Raw genomic sequence first — 19,803 nt, 5'->3', positions numbered from 1 at the left:
GAATGCTACCCTTTCAAAAAAGTGGGGGAGGAGGCGTAAGAAATAAAGTTGGTAGGAAAGGCTCCAGGTCGAGTGAGTACAGTTGTCTTGTGCCATTGCCAGTAGAGTGAATGAGAATGTCGTCACTCTCAGAAAGCCTGGTTGAAGTAGCATAAACAGTATCCTGCACGGAGCACTAGAGATCTGAATGATAACCAGAAGAAAAACAGTGTGTTTTGTGCCAAAATTCTAGCAGATTCCCAGACCTCCTAGAGTCAAGGTCGAGGGTTGAAAGGAAACTAAGTTTTCATCTTTGCTTGAGTGAGACTACTTTTAAGGAAACTGAACACAGGGTTCATAGGCTTATGTTCTTTGCTTACACCTGCTGGCAGATTGGGGTGGTAGTTGAGAGCTACCCTGTTAGTTTTGGTTGTCCAGATTCTCTGATACTTTGTATTCTTTTTACTGGATATAATGGAAATAAACTAGAGCTCTGCATTCAAAAGAGAGAATCTGCCAAGTGTCAGGAGACTTTGAGTCAGCCTGGTAGTAGCTATGGAGGTGCTTTGAACTAGAAGATACCATTTTGAATTTATGAGAGCAATATGGATGTGGCCTCATAGTATAAGCAGACTTAGAACACCTGAAAGGGGTGAGCGAAGGTGTATTGTTAGAAAACAAGAAGAAAGTCCAGTTGTAAAGGAGACTTAGCAGTGGGAATAGAAGGCTAAAATCCAACAGGTCTGGAAACCACAGAATCCCAGGCAGAGGATGAGCACAGGTGTTGAAAGAAGCAAGACAACACCTTATTTATTCTTTCTCCCTTCTTCACTCTAGCTCCTAAGTTCCCAGTACAGGAGTAGAAGGCTTATTGCTGGCGCTGTGGGAATCTCTTGTGGCTTTTCCTGTTCTTTGAAAGAAAAATGGACCTTGTTTAAATAGCAGGAAGTGTCTGAGTTCTTTTCGCATCGATAAAAAGCGCCAGCCTCACTGGCTGTTTACTGTGAGAACCAACCAGCTCCTCACTAACCCCATTGTACTCTGTAGACTGGCTGGGGCAGGGCAGCAAGGCATCGGGGGCTGGGGGGGCCACTGAAATCTGTATTTTATCTCTTTTTTTTCCTGTACTTTTGCATTTTCTATTTTCTTGGGAAGGATTGGTTCCAGTATAGTCCCCCAAAGACCAAAATCTGGATTTCACACCTTGAATGCATCTCCCTGTTTCACTAGGAGAAAGATGTATAGTCCTTTCAAAAGTCTCCTCTTCTTGGAAAAAGTATGTATATCATCTTTTACCCTAGTTTTACTGCTATGGGATATATTCATTTTGTCTCTAAGCAGGCTCTTACACTGCGGCCAGTAAGAACTTGTGTCTTAGTAAAAATACTGTAAGATTGTACTATAGGATCATAGAAAACATTGCAAGAAAGTAGGATAGGGTCTGTACAACAGTTTTTGAGATCCTGTTTTAAAGAGAGGTTTGACTTGGCATAATCAGCCTAATTTCTAGGGAATTGTGCTCTTCTTGGCTCTGCGCCCTGCTTAGCAACAGGTGGTGCTGTTGTCTGGTACAACTTTGATAGCTCCTAAAAAATTGGGTAATGGATGCCAGGCCCAGAAGACAGCAGTGTGTGCAGGGAAAGAAACTCCTTTTTTCTGTGTATCTTTCTAAGGACAAGTACTGGGTGCTAACTTAACACACTTAACAGAGAAGCAGAAATATTATTCGTTGTTTAAATATTCTAAGGCTATCGCTACAGTCTCTTTGTGCTTAGGCCTTTTCTTTCAGGATAGTCCAAAAAAATCCAGTCCATCCGCTTTCACTTCCCACATACACAGAAACAGCTAACAACACGTGCCACTCTTGCCTCTTTCAGGTGCATCAGAGTTCTGTTCTTCAGGACCTGTGTGAGTCTTCATCTCTGAGCCTCCTAATCTTAGCATCAGATCATTGTAGTTGGCGAAGGAAAGGGGATGTGAGAAGCAGAAATGTGTGAAAACCACTGAATCATGATTTTGAGATGAAGCTTCTCAGACTATAGACACGATACAGATTTCTATATGCTAAAATATTTGTGTTGAGGGAGTAGATGTGAATGGAGAATGAAGATAAGCAGGCTGCAGAAATCTGATGAGCTTAGCTTGCTCACTCAAGGACTAAAAAATATACGGCCTTCTCTTTTTTTCACCTTCCTGTACTTTTAATGAAAAAAGAAACGAAAGCTGATGGGTAGCTCTGTGGGGAATGTCTAGGAGCTATCAAAATTGAAGGATCCCAGGGAATCCAGTTAAAGGAGAAAGTTAATCATGACCAGAAGAAAACGTTAAAGTTGTTAGGAAAGCGTCACTGCCTGATCAGACTTGGAATTCATACAGATCTCCTTGTCTGGTGCCAGGGAGAGGGCCTAGCATTTGGTTCTGTCCCAGCTGCAGTCATTTGATTGTGTTGGTAAGGCGATCAACAAAAAGAAGAGCATTTCAATAATCTAAACAGGACCAAACAAAGAAGCTGAACAAAGGTGTGTGCCACAGCATCAGGGAGGGGGTGGTGGAGGGAGAGATGTGGCCTGGCAGCGTTCCGAAGGTGGGAAAAGGCAGGCAGCAGTACAGAGGAGTAAACATCCAGGGCCTGTGGCTTTGTAGCAAAAACAGAGTGGCCGATGATTTGTTATAGTGCTGTCAGCACATCCGTTCTTGTTTGGTTTATACAATGATTGTGCACTTGGCAAATAGTGGCGAGAACAGAGAAATATCCATTGAGAACTCTTGGATTGCTCTCAACAGTCAGCCTCTGCAGTTCTGAGGGAAAAAAAACTATGGGATCAAACCTAGAAACTAGGGATAGACCTTGGTTTGTTGTTTTTTTTTTTTTTTTTAATCGTTTCCTTTTTTACTTTCATTGCCTAATTGTGCAGTATGTCTATACTTTGTCTCTCCCTTTTTGCATCCCACAGCTACTTCCACATACACTCTTAAATCTCCCAGCTCATTTAGCCTCATTTCTTCCCCTCTTAGTAGCAGCGATTGTTCAGGGCATGTTTATGGACCAGTCTGCAAACAGGAAACTCTGCTTCCTGAAATGTGATGGGAGTTGAATGATACTGAATGGATAAGATGAAAATTTGAGAGTTAAGTGTTCTATAAAGATCTCTAGCTAAAATGTTCCCTTTTTTTTTCTTTTAATGGAAAGAGGAAAGAGAAAACATAAGTCAGTGAGTAAAAGCAATTTTCATTTCACAGAAACCCAAAGTCACTCCTTCTGAGAAGTTGAACAAATCTTAGTGTCTTTATTGAATTACAGTTTAGGATAATGACTTTTACCAGCCAGCCTATTTGAAATCATCCAGGAGAAGGAGTTTGGATTTAAAAGGGGACAGGAATGGATATATGTGTTTGCATTTCTCGGTATTTAAGTGTCTCAAGGGACAGGCAAGAGTAGCCTGTTTCTCTACATTCTCATGCTTTCAGGAGGTGTAACCATTTAGCCACGGAACTAGCAGAAGCAGATATCTAGAGATAGGATGAACAGGAAAAACAAGTTTCTTGGGTCATTTAGAGCAGATATGACATGGACCTCACTTTTAGATGTCCATGTGTACCTGCTGTCCCCTGAGTAAGGATGTGGAGCAGAGAAGGTTTCAAATGTCTTAGCAGCAGATATCTGATTGGGGGCTGTCAGCTGGAAGGGAACCTACACCTCCCTCTTTCAGGATACTTCTTCCTGGAGCACTACTGGATCTTGATTTAACAGTGCTTTGCTTTCTTCTCTAGAGTACTTTCCTGCTCTCGGGATGACAAGCATCCTGGTTGTAGTAATTTTGGCTGCATACAGCTTTGCAGTGAGTGATTTTGCTGCTTCAATTAAATACAGTTTCCTCCTCCTCCCTCCCTTTTCTTCTCCCCAGGCAAGGAGAGCCTCATCACTGACAGTGGAAAGCTGTATGCCCTTGATGTCCTCCTGACTCGGCTCAAGTCTCAAGGACATAGGGTCCTTATCTACTCCCAGATGACCAGGATGATAGACCTGCTGGAGGTAGGAGAAGGAACCTTGGGGACCCTAGGACACCTTGACATTTAATTTTTTTTTTTTTTTTTTTTTTTTTTTTTTTTATTTATTTATGATAGTCACAGAGAGAGAGAGAGAGGCAGAGACACAGGCAGAGGGAGAAGCAGGCTCCATGCACCGGGAGCCCGACGTGGGATTCGATCCCGGGTCTCCAGGATCGCGCCCTAGGCCGAAGGCAGGCGCCAAACCGCTGCGCCACCTAGGGATCCCCACCTTGACATTTAATTTGCAGGAATCAGATGTCTATGACTAATGGTCGGTCCTGCTTCATGGAAACCCAAAACTTGTCTTTGTGATTTTACTGTCTATAAAGGGAAGAGAAGCAGCTCCTGGCAGATGTGAGAATGTACAAAGGACTTTATCTCCTTCCATACACCAGTGAAGCAGAACATCCCCTATTCCTTCCATTACTAGGGAAGAAATTCCCTAATTTTGAAGGAGATCAGAGCTTGAGAATTATTTAAAAAGTCCTCTGAAATTCTGTATGGAAAATAAAGATTTAGGATTAGTTCTCTATATAAAAAACAGAGAACAGCTGTTTGGTCTGATTTAATATAGTGGTCTCAACTTGACTATATGTTGCATTCTCCTGGAGGAGCTTTAACCAATATTCATGTCTCGCCCCATCCTCAGAGATTCTTATTTAATAAGTGAGGTGAGGCCTAATAATAATGAGACCTAGACATCAGGATATTTAAAGCTTGTGAGGTGATTCTAATATGCAACCAGAGTTGACAACTATTCATTTATGGTAAGATACAACTTGTTTTACTGTGCAGGGCATCTTCTGCTTCTTTAGTTACTTCTGTGTTGACGTTTTCTCTGCTTCCTTGTTGTCTGAGTGGAGGCTAATTATTTGAGGGAGAGGAAGTCATGGACATGGAAATGGGAGAGTGAAAGGACAAATCATCACAAACCACCAGTTAGTATTTAGTGCTAGAAAGTTGGAAAGCCGCTGGTCAGGGAGCTAAAGCACTTGGATGTAAGTAGTGTATAAATATTCGCAGGTTTTTCCATGGGCTTTATATAGCTAAGACTTCATATCCTAATCCTGCTATTCCAGGGAGTAGCTGATAGTAAATAAATGGAAACTGGACCATCATTATCCCTATTTAGGAATAAGAGAGAAGGGATATCAGCACAGAAGGAATAAAGGATAGCATAGAGAAGAAGTTGTAGGTTTTTGGAAGCCAGGCTTGGCTTACTGAATTTCTCAGTGGGATGCCTGGGTGGCTCAGGGGTTTAGAGCCTACCTTTAGCCCAGGGCATGTTCCTGGAGTCCCACATCAGGCTCCCTGCATGGAGCCTGCTTCTCCCTCTGCCTATGTCTCTGCCTCTCTCTCTCTCTGTTTGTCTCTCATGAATAAATTAAAAAAAAACTAAAAAAAAAAAAGGGATTTCATAGTAATTTGTTAATTCAGTAGTAGGTCTTTTTTTTTTTTTTTTTTTTTTATTTATGATAGTCACACAGAGAGAGAGAGAGAGGCAGAGACCTAGGCAGAGGGAGAAGCAGGCTCCATGCACCGGGAGCCCGACGTGGGATTCGATCCCGGGTCTCCAAGATCATGCCCTGGGCCAAAGGCAGGCGCTAAACCGCTGCACCACCCAGGGATCCCCAGTAGTAGGTCTTTTTAAATAATTTGGCAGCTTCTTTTTAGCAAGAGACATACATAACACATGATATTTGAGATCAATTTAATCAGTAAGTTTGGCATTTAATACAGGATTGGTTTAGCCCCTCAAATGCTGTCAAGTGGCAGAACTTTTTGTCTTGTCCTATAAAACAGGCCATCTATTTCTAAATGATGGAAAACGTACTGGTGGCTGTAAATCACTGTAAAAGAAGTGATTAAGCCATCATGTTTGATGCAGATCTTACCTATATAAAAGGTCCTAACAGTAATAATTCAAAATAAAAAGACTGCCTGCATCTTTAATGTTCTGTCCAAACCAACAGTCTAAACAATATGAGTAACTCTTCTTCACTGGGGCTCTTTTTAGATAAAATACACTTTGCCTTGTCTTGAAGAGTCAGGGAAGTACAGATGAAGTAATGATGATCTTGCACTGCTCTGAATTATAGAAAAAGCAATATGATAAAGATTTTGTAAGTGATGGGACACCTGGGTGGCTCAGGGTTGAGTGTCTGCCTTTGGCTCAGGGCGTGATCCCAGGATCCAGGATCAAGTCCCACTTCAGGCTACTTGCAAGGAGCCTACTTTTCCCTCGCCTATGTCTCTGCCATTCTCTCTCTCTGTATCTTTCATGAATATGAAATCTTTAAAAAAAAAAAAAAAATGAATGAATCTTTTTAAAAAAAAAAAGATTTTGTAAATGATTTTTTTTTCCCAAGGCTATGTCAGTGTATTTTGAAGTCCTAAAGGTTGCTTCATATTAAAGGGGGAAGTTCAGGAGTTAAGTGAGGTAAGCTACCAAAAAATAAGCTAGCTCTGGCAGATGAAGGGGAGTGTAGATGGTTTAGATTTCATACAGTCCTACATTTTGGCTCCTCATTCTATGTATTATACACTATAGGTACTCCTAAATATTACCAAAATAAGTGATTCAAAGTATGATAATGAGCTTTGCTCAGGATGAGTGCTATAAACCGTACCCACCAGGTTGCTTCCTATCTCTTTCTAATCCAGCAGATTTATTGGATACATTTGAGAGGATGTGGACGTTGTGGGTAGTTTTTGCAAACATGGCAGCTTGAGAACCTTATCTAAATGTGGTTGTATCTCTGGACGCCTGGAGGTGGCTTAGCCGTTGAGTGTCTGCCTTCAGCTCAGGGCGTGATCCCAGGATCCAGGATCAAGTCCCACCTCAGGCTCCTTGCAGGGAGCCTGCTTCTCCCTCTGCCTGTGTCTCTGCCCCTCTCTCTCTTTCTCTCTCTCTCATAAAATCTTTCTAAAAATTAAAAAATAAATGTGGTTGATCTCTCTATGGAGAATTCTAAATTAGGGAAAACTGAATTTCACAGCTGCTAACATTCCTTAGCCGTATGGATAACATGCATCTAGGATGCTAAAGCCAGAAAATGTTGCAACTGTTTACATGTTTTACTGAAAAACTAAAATGAAACTTTTGTCTATCTAGTTTCCTTAATACTATACTATTCTTTTTCCTTCACATTACATTTCCTGAAAGTTCATTCATCCGTTTGGTTTGGTTTGGTCTATCTATTTGTTTTAATACTGTTTACTCAAATGAACCACATTCTATATTTCAAGAGGTTAATCCTCAAATTTTATTTTGTAGGCATGGAGTTAAAATGCCCACAATTTTAATATATATCTAATCATTTATTGAAATGTTAATTTAGTGTGGATCTTAGGACAGTACAGGATTAGGTCTACATTTCTTTACCTTTTCAAAGTTATTCTGGGTTTTTTAGTCACTGTCATAATAGAAGCTTTCACTATAAACATTTATTAGAGCCATGTTTCAACTTTAAGACATGACCTGGCACATGAACCTAAGGATCCTGCTATAGAAAGGCCCTTCTGTATAGTTGCTTTCCCTTGAGCACAGTTGACCTTTTCTTTAAAAAAATAAATAAATAACCTTGGCCCCTGCCTTGCTTCTTCATTCTCAATGTGTTGTGGGGTTTGTATGGTTGGTTAGTTTTAGATTAAAAAAATTTTTTTTCAGGATTCTCTTCATACCTTGACAGTCTTACATCTTGTATATCAAAGAGGGAGAGAAAAGCTTCCAAAAGAGCAGAAGGTAGAAATTCACATGGGCACATTAAAGCTCTGTTGAATAATTGTGGAGCACATCAGCATCTCTTTCATAGAACAGCCTCTTTGGGCGTTTTGTTCTGTGCTTTCAACTTGACTCTTTGTTTCAAGGACTCACAAGAACCAAAAGACAGCAAAAATCCATATACTTCTGTATGGCCAGGTTTCCATTTTGGGAGAAATACTAGTTCTGTGCACTTAGTATTTGCTCAGTATTTTTTGAAGTGATTGATAGCGTCTTTCTCTTGGGCAAAAATCTGACGTTAAGTTTCTTGTGAATATATCAGATCTTATTCCAAATAGAATTCTGTATTCAGAAATGTCTTATTCTTTCTCATGGTATCCAAATACTATTTCTGGGTGGGGGATAAAAAAGCAGACTGCTAAACTTACAGGGCCAGGAATTTTTAGTGTGCCACAGGCAGAAGTCAAAGCCATAGATAGGGGAGGATATGCTCAATCACTAAATGTTATGTTATGGATTTATTTTATATTTACTTAGTCACCTGTAGGGTCTTTGCTGGTGGAGGTACTGTGGAAGCAGACATAGCCACGGTGAAGTTGGGATGATGGTGTCCAGCTGGATGTCAGACAAAACATTTCCTACCACCACCATTTTTACCGTAGTTTGGAACCTCCCCACTCGCTACCACTCGCTACCACCATATTCTGATAGTTGCAGAAAGCTTTTAACTCATTGCAGATGACTTACATTATCTCTGAATTGTCTCAGTTGAGGTTCATTCCTGTTACATCAAGCAGCTGAGTCTGTAATTTAAGGAAATGTCAGTTTTTCTATGTAATACAAAAGTACTTGGAAAGGGTCAGCCAGCTGGTACTGTATGTGGTGTGATTGTTAAGCACTGAAACCCAGACAAATCTTGAACTGCACCAATGTATGAAAATAATGCAATACAGAATTAACTCCAGATAATGTATAGTGAAGGATGACATTTGAGAACACTAGGTTTTATAACTTACCCAATCAACAAGTATTTCACTTGGATAAGATTCATCTAGAACAGACATTCTATCATTTATAAGCTGGCTTCTCTTAGAACTCCCAGTTACCTTTGGGAGCTGTGATTGTGAGTACTCTGGGAAACTGGGTATTCTAAAACTGTCCCACAGAATGAAAAGCAAATTGGGGCCACTGTAACTAGCATTTTGGTTAGGCTTTAGGAGTGGTGGAAGGAAATGTGTCAGCTTACAACTACATTCTATTTATTCCATTTCATTCATTTCTGTTCATGCTGAGCAAGAGGAAGGCATTGTGCTAGGCATTGTGAATATAAGTTAAATGTGGTCTTTGACTTCAAGAAATGTATCTAGTGGGGAATATCACATGCACACACACACACACATACATACACACACCTGTCAACTGTACCCTGATATCAGTGCCCAAAATGAACCGTAAACAGATGGGATCCCTGGGTGGCGCAGCAGTTTAGCACCTGCCTTTGGCCCAGGGCGCAATCCTGGAGACCCGGGATCGAATCCCACGTCGGGCTCCCGGTGCATGGAGCCTGCTTCTCCCTCTGCCTATGTATCTGCCCCCCTCTCTCTCTCTCTCTCTCTCTCTCTCTCTCTCTCTGTGTGTGTGTGTGACTATCATAAATAAATAAAAATTAAAAAAAAAAAACAGCTGAAGACAGTAAGACAGATACATTTATTTCTAACTGGGTCACTTGAGAAAGGGTTCCCATAGATAGTGATATCTGAACTGAACTTAAATACAATTTCAACTGTCAAAGAGAAGGGCATTCCAGACTAAGGAAGCCAGCTGTAAAAAGGCACAGAGATGGGAAGGTGCAAGACATTTGGGCAGGACTAGCTTGGTGTGACTGGAGCATATGGTTTAGGAAAAAAGGGAATAACACAAGTAGAGTGAAGGCAGATTATGATGGGCCTATGTATGCCTTATGATTAGGTCTTGCTCCAAAGGACTCTTTGTATTAGGTAAGGGAAGGATGGCTGCCATTGCTGGTGATACACCTCAAAAATGGAAAGTGGCATGTTCGGGAAATAAAGTTAGACCAGGTCTGCAGGTTTGTGGATCATACTGAGCCTTTCCCCCAAATTGTTTTGGGAAAGTAAAATCGGATTGAAATGAACAGAGGCAACTTTGAAATAGAAAAGAAGACTCAGAATGGAAAGTTCATGTTAAAGATATACGAACATTTGCCTTTATTTTTTCAAATGCTCAATTATCTTTTTTTTAATGATGGGAATGCATGAAGGTTATGGATAGCATGTATTAATCATGTGGCTTCTCAACACACTACAACCACCTTTTTCCCTGGTGGTGGTAAGCTTCTGTTCTATTTGGAAAGCAGTAGAGGAGTTAAGCCAGAGCCTCTGGCACCAATTAACGTGAGTTCCAATCTAGCTCCGTTACCTACTTATGTAACTTCAGGAACATCTACAGGAACAACTTAACATCTGTAACATGGGAGTGCCAATAACAACACCTAAAGACTACTATAGTGAGGATTAGATAAGCAAAACCAGGTAAAATGCACAGAATAGTGTCACTTAGTAAATGCTCAGTAAATACTAACCACCATCGTTACTACTGCTTCAAGATGAACTTAGTTCCTTTGTCATACACCCCTTGGTGTCTGAATGTTTGCTTTTATTTAATGTACTTTAAAGGAGTGAGAGATACTTGTGGAAACTATTTTGAGTTATGCTGATACCTGTGCAGCCACTATTTTAAAAGTAACTTACAGATATGATCCAGTGCCGCTCTGTCTTCTTAATATGTTTTCCAAGAATGTTTTTCAAACTGGTAGGGCAGAGTAGAGGACGGGAAACCTAGGTAAGGATTAAGCAGGTAGGGCCCTGGACTCCCCCTTCTTCATCAACCATAATAGTAATGGCCTTTATCCTATATTAGAGGGGCTTTTTTTTTTTTTTAAGATTTTATTTATTCATTTGAGAGAGAACATGAGCAAGAGGGAGAGGAGAAGCAGACTCCTTGCTGAGCAGGGAAGCCCTATATACGGGGCTCGATTCGGGACACCTTAATCATGACCCGATCATGACCCAAGCTGAAGGCAGACGCTTAATTGACTGAACCAGTCAGGCGCCCCTAGCAGGGTTTCATATAAAATTTCACTTCGGGGGAGGTGGGTGGGGAGGAAGGAGTGACTAGGCATTAAGGAGGGCATGGGATGTGATGAGCACTGGCTGTTATACGTTGGCAAATTGAATTTAAATTAAAATTAAATTTCACTTGGGGGGAAAAATTCCAGCGCTTTTAAAATAGTATAAGGATATTGTTCTGCAATAGTGTTTCTTTTTTTTTTTTTTTTAATTTTTACTTATTTATGATAGTCACACAGAGAGAGAGAGAGAAACAGAGACAGAGACATAGGCAGAGGGAGAAGCAGGCTCCATGCACCAGGAGCCCAACATGGGATTCGATCCCAGGTCTCCAGGATTGCGCCCTGGGCCAAAGGCAGGCGCTAAACTGCTGCGCCACCCAGGAATCCCTACAATAGTGTTTCTCAAGCATAAATGTGCTTGCAAGTAGTAATACATGTTAAAACACAAATTCTGATTTATCAGTTATGGGGTGTATCCCTCAATTCTTTTTTTTTTTCAAGTAGGTTCCACGCCCAGTGTGGAATCCACCCACCATGGGACTTAAACTCACAGCCTTGAGATCAAGACCTAAGCTGAGGTCAAGAGTCGGAGGTTTAACAGACTGAGTCACCCAGGTGCCCCTAGATTCTACATTTTAAACTTTTGAGGGCCATGCTGTGGTAGCAAGATCCTGAAGGACCTACTCTTTGTAGTGGTAGTTCTCAGCTACAGATATAGGGTATCTCATCTTTGGAGCTTTTTAAAAATAAACCACTCTGGGCCCTAGCCCAAACCTAGAGTCTGAATCCCTGGGGTGGGTCCAGGCACATGTATTTTTAATCCTGGTTAAAAATCACTACTCAAATACCAAGAGCACATCTTGTCCATAACCCCATTTTTGGCTTCTTCAGTGTTTTTAAAAATAGTATCTACTAGGACTGTATAGCTCTCAAGTCTTAAATGTTGAAAAAATTTTATTAGTTTAAGCAGTATTAGAATATACTTTGGTTAATACTTATTGATCCACAGGAATCCACTTGAGTACTAATGTTCATATTTATTTAATTAAAGGAGGATACTAAATTATGAGACCTGGAAGAGGAAGGTCTATATTTGGTTTCTCTTCTCTCTTTGCTTCTTTAAGTGGTGGAGCAAAAAGAATTACTTTACAAGGCTCCAGGAAATTTAAACATACTGGTGGATCATTTTCTAAGTCGTTCCTGAATACCAAAAGGGGACTTGGGTGAAAGAGATCCTTGGTGTCTACAGAGTACCTTGTGTAAGAAAGGACTGGATAATACCTGGTGTTTCTGTTCCATAAGCCCTCTTTGGTGCACAGGAGTGCTTAGCATGACAGTTCCTACAAACTACAGTAGAGTCAGCCAGCAAGTGGTAATCAGCAGTGGCCCTGGATCTTACAAAACCTTATGATGTCTAGATTGTTGAGAGAGAAAGACTTTTTGAGATAGCTTTTTAAAATTTTTGAAGGGTGCCTTGGCTGGCTCAGGCACAAGAGCATGTGACTCTCATCTCAGGGTCATGAGTTCGAGCCTCACATTGGGTGTAGAGATTACTTAGATATAAAGTGCTATGACTTATCATTTATTGTTAGAATTTGTGTTATGTTTTTAACAAAATTGAAATCAATTTTATGATAAATCTTTAGATGTTTTTCAGATCATAGGAAAACTGAACTAAGCATAGAAGTGGGCACAAATCTTAAAATTAGCAGTTGGAAGAAATTAGGCATTTCTTTCCAGATTAAATTAAGTATATTTTCTAAACCACCCAGAATTTCAGAGAAACATCTAGAATAGCTTTGGTATAACCAGAATTTGTGAATGAAGGAAATACTGAATTGCTTTTTTATGTCTGCCTTTATATTTTAGCTGTCTTTCTGTGGTGTGAGGATGTAGACATTCCCTATTCTGCTTTTAACTGCGTTTTTCCATGTCCATTTATTTGTTGTTTTGAAGCTATTTACTGAAATCGGATCTAAACTCATCTAAGCCTTCTGAAATCTCACTGCTCCCCTGGGTGGGAGAGCAGAGGCTTAAAGCAATAAATGGAAAAGATTCACTTCTGTTGCCTCAGTAACAGGCTCTCTGTAATCAGCATTGGTTTGATTATGGTCTAGGATTAATATCTCTGGTGTCATGCTGACCTTGATATATAACTGATGTAAACAGTAAGATCTACAAGAAGATTGATTCATCAGTGCTTTCACTGAAGTTAGAAGTTCTAGTTCAGAAGACAAAAATGCCTGTGTAAAAAGCCCACCTTGTGGTAGAAGTCCAACCTATGGGATGTCTCTGTGTGTAATCTACTTATTTGATTGTTCTGGATGGTAGCATCCCTGATTGAATTAGCTGCCAAGCTAGAGTAAGCTCTAAAGACTATCATCATGTTCTCATTTTTCATCTTTTTTCCTGAATCCCTCCTTATCTAAAACACCCCCTACTCTTCTGCCATTAATCTAGTACCTTTATAGGACTATACTACTAAATATAAATTTGAAGCTCTTCTTTGACTAAATATATTCTACTCCTTTTTGATTAAAGAACCACTTGAGAATGAAATAGTAAAAATATATACACACCACAATGAAGATGTGTGCCTCAGTGAGCTTGCCCACTTTGTCGACCAGCTTTACTTGGTAGGCAGAGACCTCTGCCTAGCCATCAGAGTTTTGGTACTCACTCTGAGAGTAGGCTGCCACATGCATTGCACCAGCCATACCCCACTGTAGCAATCTTGTGTGCTGAAATACCCAGCCAGGTATAATAAGAACTACACAAGAGAATATTGCAACAAACGAACATTTGATTGTAGATAATTAACACAGACCTCTCCCAAATATAATAACTAGTCTTTTTCAATAGGAAAGAGTTATTTTAGAACTGAAATATTGTTTCATGATGTTTCTTATAAATAGGCAGCTGTGTTGAGTTTTTGATAATGGCTCCTCTACAAATGGACTTTTTGAAGGTAATCCATATAATTAGAAGTAAGAAAGGAAATCAGTGCTCATTTGGACATCATCTGTAAGAGAAATTGCAGCTTCAGAGAATGGCACTATGTTCTCTCCATTGCCATCTCTTGAAGTTTCTTCTCCAGTCTTAAAAAGTTGTAATTCCTCAGGATACCTGGGTGGCTCAGTGGTTGAGCATCTGCCTTCAGCTCAGGGCATGATCCCAGGATCTGGGATCAAGTCCCATATCGGGCTCCTTACAGAGAGCTTACTTCTTCCTCTGCCTGTGTCTCTGCCTCTCTCTGTGTCTCTCATGAATAAATAAAATCTTTAAAAAAAAAAAAAAAGTTGTAATTCCTCTTACAGATGATGTCCAGAACATGCTCTGCCGTGGAAAGTTACCTTGTCTTCTGTTCACTCAGATGCTTAGGCTTCCCTTAACAATGATGCATGCTCTGCTAGGAGAAGGAGACTTTGGCTGTAAATTCAAGGATATTGCTCCGCAATGATAGGTTAGGGAGAAAAACACTAGGGTGAGTTACTTACAGAAAGAACACTGGATATTGTGTAGCTGTGAGAAACATCTGGTCGCTGACTGAAAGGCTGTTTTTGTTTGGAAATTTCACTTTATTTTGTTGATTTATTTTCATGAAACCTACTGAAATCTGCAGGAATGAGATGAGTTTCAAAGTTGAAATTGTGGGTGGCTATAATCTTCACAGTACCCTCAATTCTGACATACTGGCAATAAATTCATTTACAAGTTAAGTTCTTGCACTCTTCAGATTACTTTCTCCTTATTCTGGATATAATGGCTTGCCCCCAGTGTGGATGAGATAGAAGGTGGGTAGATGTTGTGGGAATTAGTAGACAATAATTTTCATCAGACTTACATTTTTTACTCTGATTGGCAGGAATACATGGTTTACAGGAAGCATACCTACATGAGGCTTGATGGCTCATCCAAGATCTCAGAGAGGCGGGACATGGTTGCTGATTTTCAAAACAGGTAACATTAATAGAAATTACAGAAATTCTCATTTGATTTTCCTCTAGTGCTTAAGGTGATGGGTTTAAAAGAAACATCCAACACATCTCAGATTGTTAAGCAGTCATGATATCATTATTTTAAGACAATAGCTAAATTTGTTTATATTGGTTCAGATCTATATGCAGAGAGGAAAGAGAGAAAATGTGAATACTTGATAATTTTTGTATTCAAAGTACACTTTCTTACCAAGTCAGCACCCTTTTATTTGGGCAAAAAGAGAAATTATTTCTTAGTATGAACCCAGATTCTCCTTTATTGTAGATAATATATTATGTAGAAAGTCCGTAAGACTGTATTTCTAAATATTAACAGTGGCTATCTCTGGATATTGATTTTTAGTTTATTTTGCTTACCTCTATTGTATTAGTTTAAAGAAAAATACCTTGCTTTTTCCTGCTTTCCCTCTAGCATTGTAGTAATAGAGTACAGTATGACAAATGGGAGTGGTGCACAATCTTTTCAGCCGGCAGCTCTGTTACAGTTCTTCTCCCACCTGATAATGAGCCTATGAAATTTCAAATACTGCCTGCTGGGTGCTGATGGCTTGCAGGGCCATAATTATCCTAAGTGCAGCTTCTCATTGTAATAAGCAGAGTCTGGTTACTGCTCCCTCCAAGGAGAAAGCCAAGCTCCACTAGCTAGTCATAGGGCTGCTGAACAGCACCCTTGAATTTTCTTCTTTAAACTGAGTAACTAAAGAATAAGGGAAATCTTACTGTGCTGTAAATCACAACAATTCTGGATTTTTGAACTTTAATTGTATAGTTTATTAATATTTAAGTTTTGAATTCATGGGAAGAAAACTAAGCACATAGTCATTTGTATTTAGGTTATAATTTTTAATTTCAGCTTTAAAGCATGGTTTACTTCAGATATAAAACAATTTTCCCTAAAATTCATGGTTCAACATAGAGTACCCTCTGATTGATAATTTTTGCTATTGCATAATGCTTTATAATGAAGCACAGGCAAGGAGATAAACCTTGTTTTGGTTTACGGTTTTATACCCAAGCCAGTAACTCCTAAGTTGAAACTATACATCTGAATTCAAGTGGTTGTTTGACCAACAATGGAAAGGGAAGATCTGCTTTGAACCTACTTTGCTTTGTTACCTTGAAGTAACTGTGTGGACGACCTAACCTAGCTTCTCACCAGCAGAAGCTATTGGCAGATTCTTAAATTGATTATTTGAGACATGTATTAGCATAGTACAGTTACCCTCAAACAACATGGATTTGAACTTCACAGGTCCACTTATACATAGATTTGTTTTTTTTTTCTGATAACTATAAAACAGTACTATATAGTAAATGAATTTACTCTTTCTTAGGCTTTTCTTAATAACCTTTCTCTAGTTTTCTTTATTGTAAAATTATAACATAATAAACATGACATAAAAATATGTACTAATCAACTGCTTGTATTATTGGTAAGGCTTCTAGTCAGTAGGAGTCTACCAGTAGTCACGTTTTTGGAGAGTCAGAAGTTATATTTCATATTTTCGACTGTGCCAGGAGTTTGGCTCCCCTTACCCTGCTACATTGTTCAAGGGTCAACTTCCTAACCCCATTATGTTGTTATTCCCCCCAGAAAAAAAATCTTTTGCCAGCTGGTCTTCTTTTCTTAATTCTAAAATCAAATAAAACCTATTTTACTTTTTCCTTGCCTACTCCAGCCTGAGTTTCAACTCTTAGATATATCCCTCTGGTCTTTAGTATGTGTGTGGTTATATTCACATGTTGATACCATATTGTAGATAGGATTGTATGTCCTGATTTTTTACACTTAATATTATATATATTAAACATTTTTCACGTATCATTTAAAAAGTCTTTGTAATCATTTTTTTGTAATCATTTTTAATGACTAATACTCTATTACACTGGATATTTATACCACATATCTGTTGTTAAAATGTTGAGTGAATATCTTTATTTACAAAATTTTGTCACCATTTTAGTTTTTTTAATAGAGATGCAAACAAGAAAAATTACTGAGTGAAGGGATATGAACATTTAATTAAGACTTTGCAAATTGTCACATTGCTCTGTGGAAAGTTTTGCCAACTTAGAGTCCCACCAGAGATGTAATACGTTGACTTGTAATGATTCAGTCTTTTGAATGATAAAGGTACAGCTCTTTTTCTAGCTGACCCAGTGGACATGAGATCCCAGGTCAGTATATTTACAGTCTTTTAGCAGAAAAGACAAGTAGATGTATCTAACATATTACTTCTAAAATCTTCTATTTATTTATTTAGTTAGTTATTTTTTATTTAAGATTTTATTTATTTATTCATGAGAGACAGAGAGAGGCAGAGGCAGAGGGAGAAGCAGGCTCCATGCAGGGAGTCCGATGTGGGACTTGATCCCAGGACTTCAGGATCATGCCCTAAGCCAAAGGCAGATGCCCAACCACTGAGCCACCCAGGCATCCCTAAAATCTTCTATTTAACTTGTAGAACAGTCGTTTGGGCAATCCCAGTATCACACAATATTTTTGAAAAGCTTAGCTCCAAAAGAAGGATGTTTTCACCGTTAAATTATACTAGATCTGGGACTGCTGGGTGGCTTAGCAGTTGAGTGTCTGCCTTTGGCTCAGGGCCTGATCCTGGGGTTCTGGGATCAAGTCCCACATCGGACTCCCTGCATGGAGCCTGCTTCTCCCTCTGCCTATGTCTCTGCCTTTCTCTGTGTCTCCGATGAATAAATAAATTAATATTTTAATAAATAAATAAATAAAGCTAGATCTGCATAGTAAATGCTCACTTTACACAACTTTCTTGGGAAACCTTACTTGAGCATCCAGATCCTACAACTGAAAGTTACTTAGGGAGCAGTGACTTTCTTGAGATTCCACATTTGAGTAACCATCCCTTTACCACCCGCATCTAATACTAGGCAAAATGAAAAACAAAAAACAAAAAACAAAAAAAACAGACTTCCCTGCCTACATGATGAGGTAGATAGTTGACTGGAGTTAGAATTATGAGTAGGACATAATCTCCTTTTCATATATAGAGTCAGAACTGCCACCTATGCTGATAAGAAGCTTATCTGACAGACCCCTCCAAATGGGAAGAAATTTTCAATTTACAAATTTGAGTGGCTGATGTAGCCCAATGTAGAGAAAAAGACAGGTGTTTTTGAAAACAAAAAAAGCATTCCTTGCCAAATATTTTCATTACTATTAATGAAAAGACATCAAAAGAAAAAAATGTAGTTTCAACTGGAGAGCCCTGTGGCTCAAAGGTCAGCCAGAGTAAACAAGAACGCCTATAAAAAGCCATTTACATTCCCTTCATACAAGATTTATTTATGAGGGATCCTTCCAGGAAAGAGTCCGACTGAGACTAAAGACTGTTTGGCCAGGATGTCCTGACTGGGCAACATTCAGAACATGTGATCAGTGCGTGATTCTAGAAGCCATTCACAAGGTCTTTGCTCTGGAGTGTCTCAGCCTTTGCTTCCCTTCTTGATACCCCATGACATTTACCAAATGGATCCCACTCAGCGCGCCGTCCCCCCCCCCCCATCACCTGGTCCCTCAGGGTAACCCTTTGGAAAACATGAGAAAAAGTGAGTGCAGCATCAATTTTTTTTTTCTTGAGAAGAGTGTTGTAGAGTTCCAGCCTCTTCTTTCATTTTGGCTCTTTTTCAGTTATTGAGCAAGTCTTCGCTGTAGTCAGGCTACATGCCCAGGGACTATTTGGGTATTTTGGTGCACAGTGGCCTTAATGGGTCATTAAATAAGACTAGGAGTGAGACCTAAGCATGCTTTGCTACGTGATTTCATGGGCTCCCTCACAGACCACCCAGAAGCCTGCTCACTAAGGCCTGTTCCAACCAAAACCCTGAGTGGAAATTTTCTCTCAGCCCCCTAGAGGGCACCCAAACCAACATTTTGCCTTCAGGGATTCTGTTTTCTTCCATTTAGGCGGAGCCCCCCAAAACAGTAATTCCCATGATCAATACTAGATTTATTAAATTGAAAGGGACTTCTCAGCAATTTGATTTAGATGTTTTTGTTTATAAATGATCCAGCAGTACCCAGTGATCGAGGGTAGAGAGTAATTTATTTTAACTCAAGATTTCCATAATTTTTATTTTCCCATTACAATATGATGCAATTTTTAAAAATTAAAAAAAAAAAAAAACAATATGATGCAATTAGGTTGAATTCAACCAAATCTTGCTACTTACTACATTATCATTAAAAGACATTCTTCTCGGGATCCCTGGGTGGCGCAGTGGTTTAGCGCCTGCCTTTGGCCCAGGGCGCGATCCTGGAGACCCAGGATCGAATCCCACGTCGGGCTCCCGGTGCATGGAGCCTGCTTCTCCCTCTGCCTATGTCTCTGCCTCTCTCTCTCTGTGTGTGACTATCATAAATAAAATTTTTTTAAAAAGGCATGTCTCTGCCTCTCTCTCTCTCTCTCTGTGACTATCATAAATAAAATTTTAAAAAAATTTTAAAAAAAAGGCATTCTTCTCAATACAAAGTTAATACCAAAAAAAAAAAAAAATGTCTTCTACTGTTACAATTTCTAAGTTTGGCTACTGATTTATTTTTACCCAAATTCCCTTCATTATTTTTTCTCTACATGGTCCCTGTTTGTAAGTGATTGCCATATCTGGGGACTTGTCTCTGGCTATCCAGACAATGGAATTGACCTATCTTTCTGCCTTTACCCCTTTAAAACAAAAACAACAAAACAGGCTTGAACTCAAGACCCTGAGATCAAATCAGACACTTAACCAACTGAGCTACCCAGGCATCCCTGCCTCCACCCTTCCTTATATTGCAGTTTCCAACTGCTTTCTACCTCCCTCCTTGTCTCATCTCCCATCCCCTACCCCCACACCTTGCTCAGGCTCTCGACTTAATTATGAAGAATCCT

The 19,803-nt window shown here is 39.6% G+C and overlaps 1 protein-coding gene across 1 annotated transcript in view; it reads left to right on the top strand.

The window, feature by feature from the left end:
* The window catches only part of INO80 (INO80 complex ATPase subunit), a 129,138-nt gene that overhangs the window by 88,726 nt on the left and 20,609 nt on the right, over positions 1–19,803 (top strand). Inside the window, exons 27-28 of the mRNA XM_025473152.3 lie at positions 3,885–4,012; positions 14,767–14,861. Of these exons, the coding sequence (XP_025328937.1) occupies positions 3,885–4,012; positions 14,767–14,861 (223 nt within the window). The remainder of the gene's footprint in view (positions 1–3,884; positions 4,013–14,766; positions 14,862–19,803) is intronic.

This window comes from Canis lupus, chromosome 30 (genome assembly GCF_003254725.2).
Source record: "Canis lupus dingo isolate Sandy chromosome 30, ASM325472v2, whole genome shotgun sequence".
Taxonomy (NCBI): domain Eukaryota; kingdom Metazoa; phylum Chordata; class Mammalia; order Carnivora; family Canidae; genus Canis; species Canis lupus.
The sequence above is the reverse complement of the archived record's forward strand: the minus strand, read 5'-3'. Positions and strand labels throughout refer to the sequence as shown.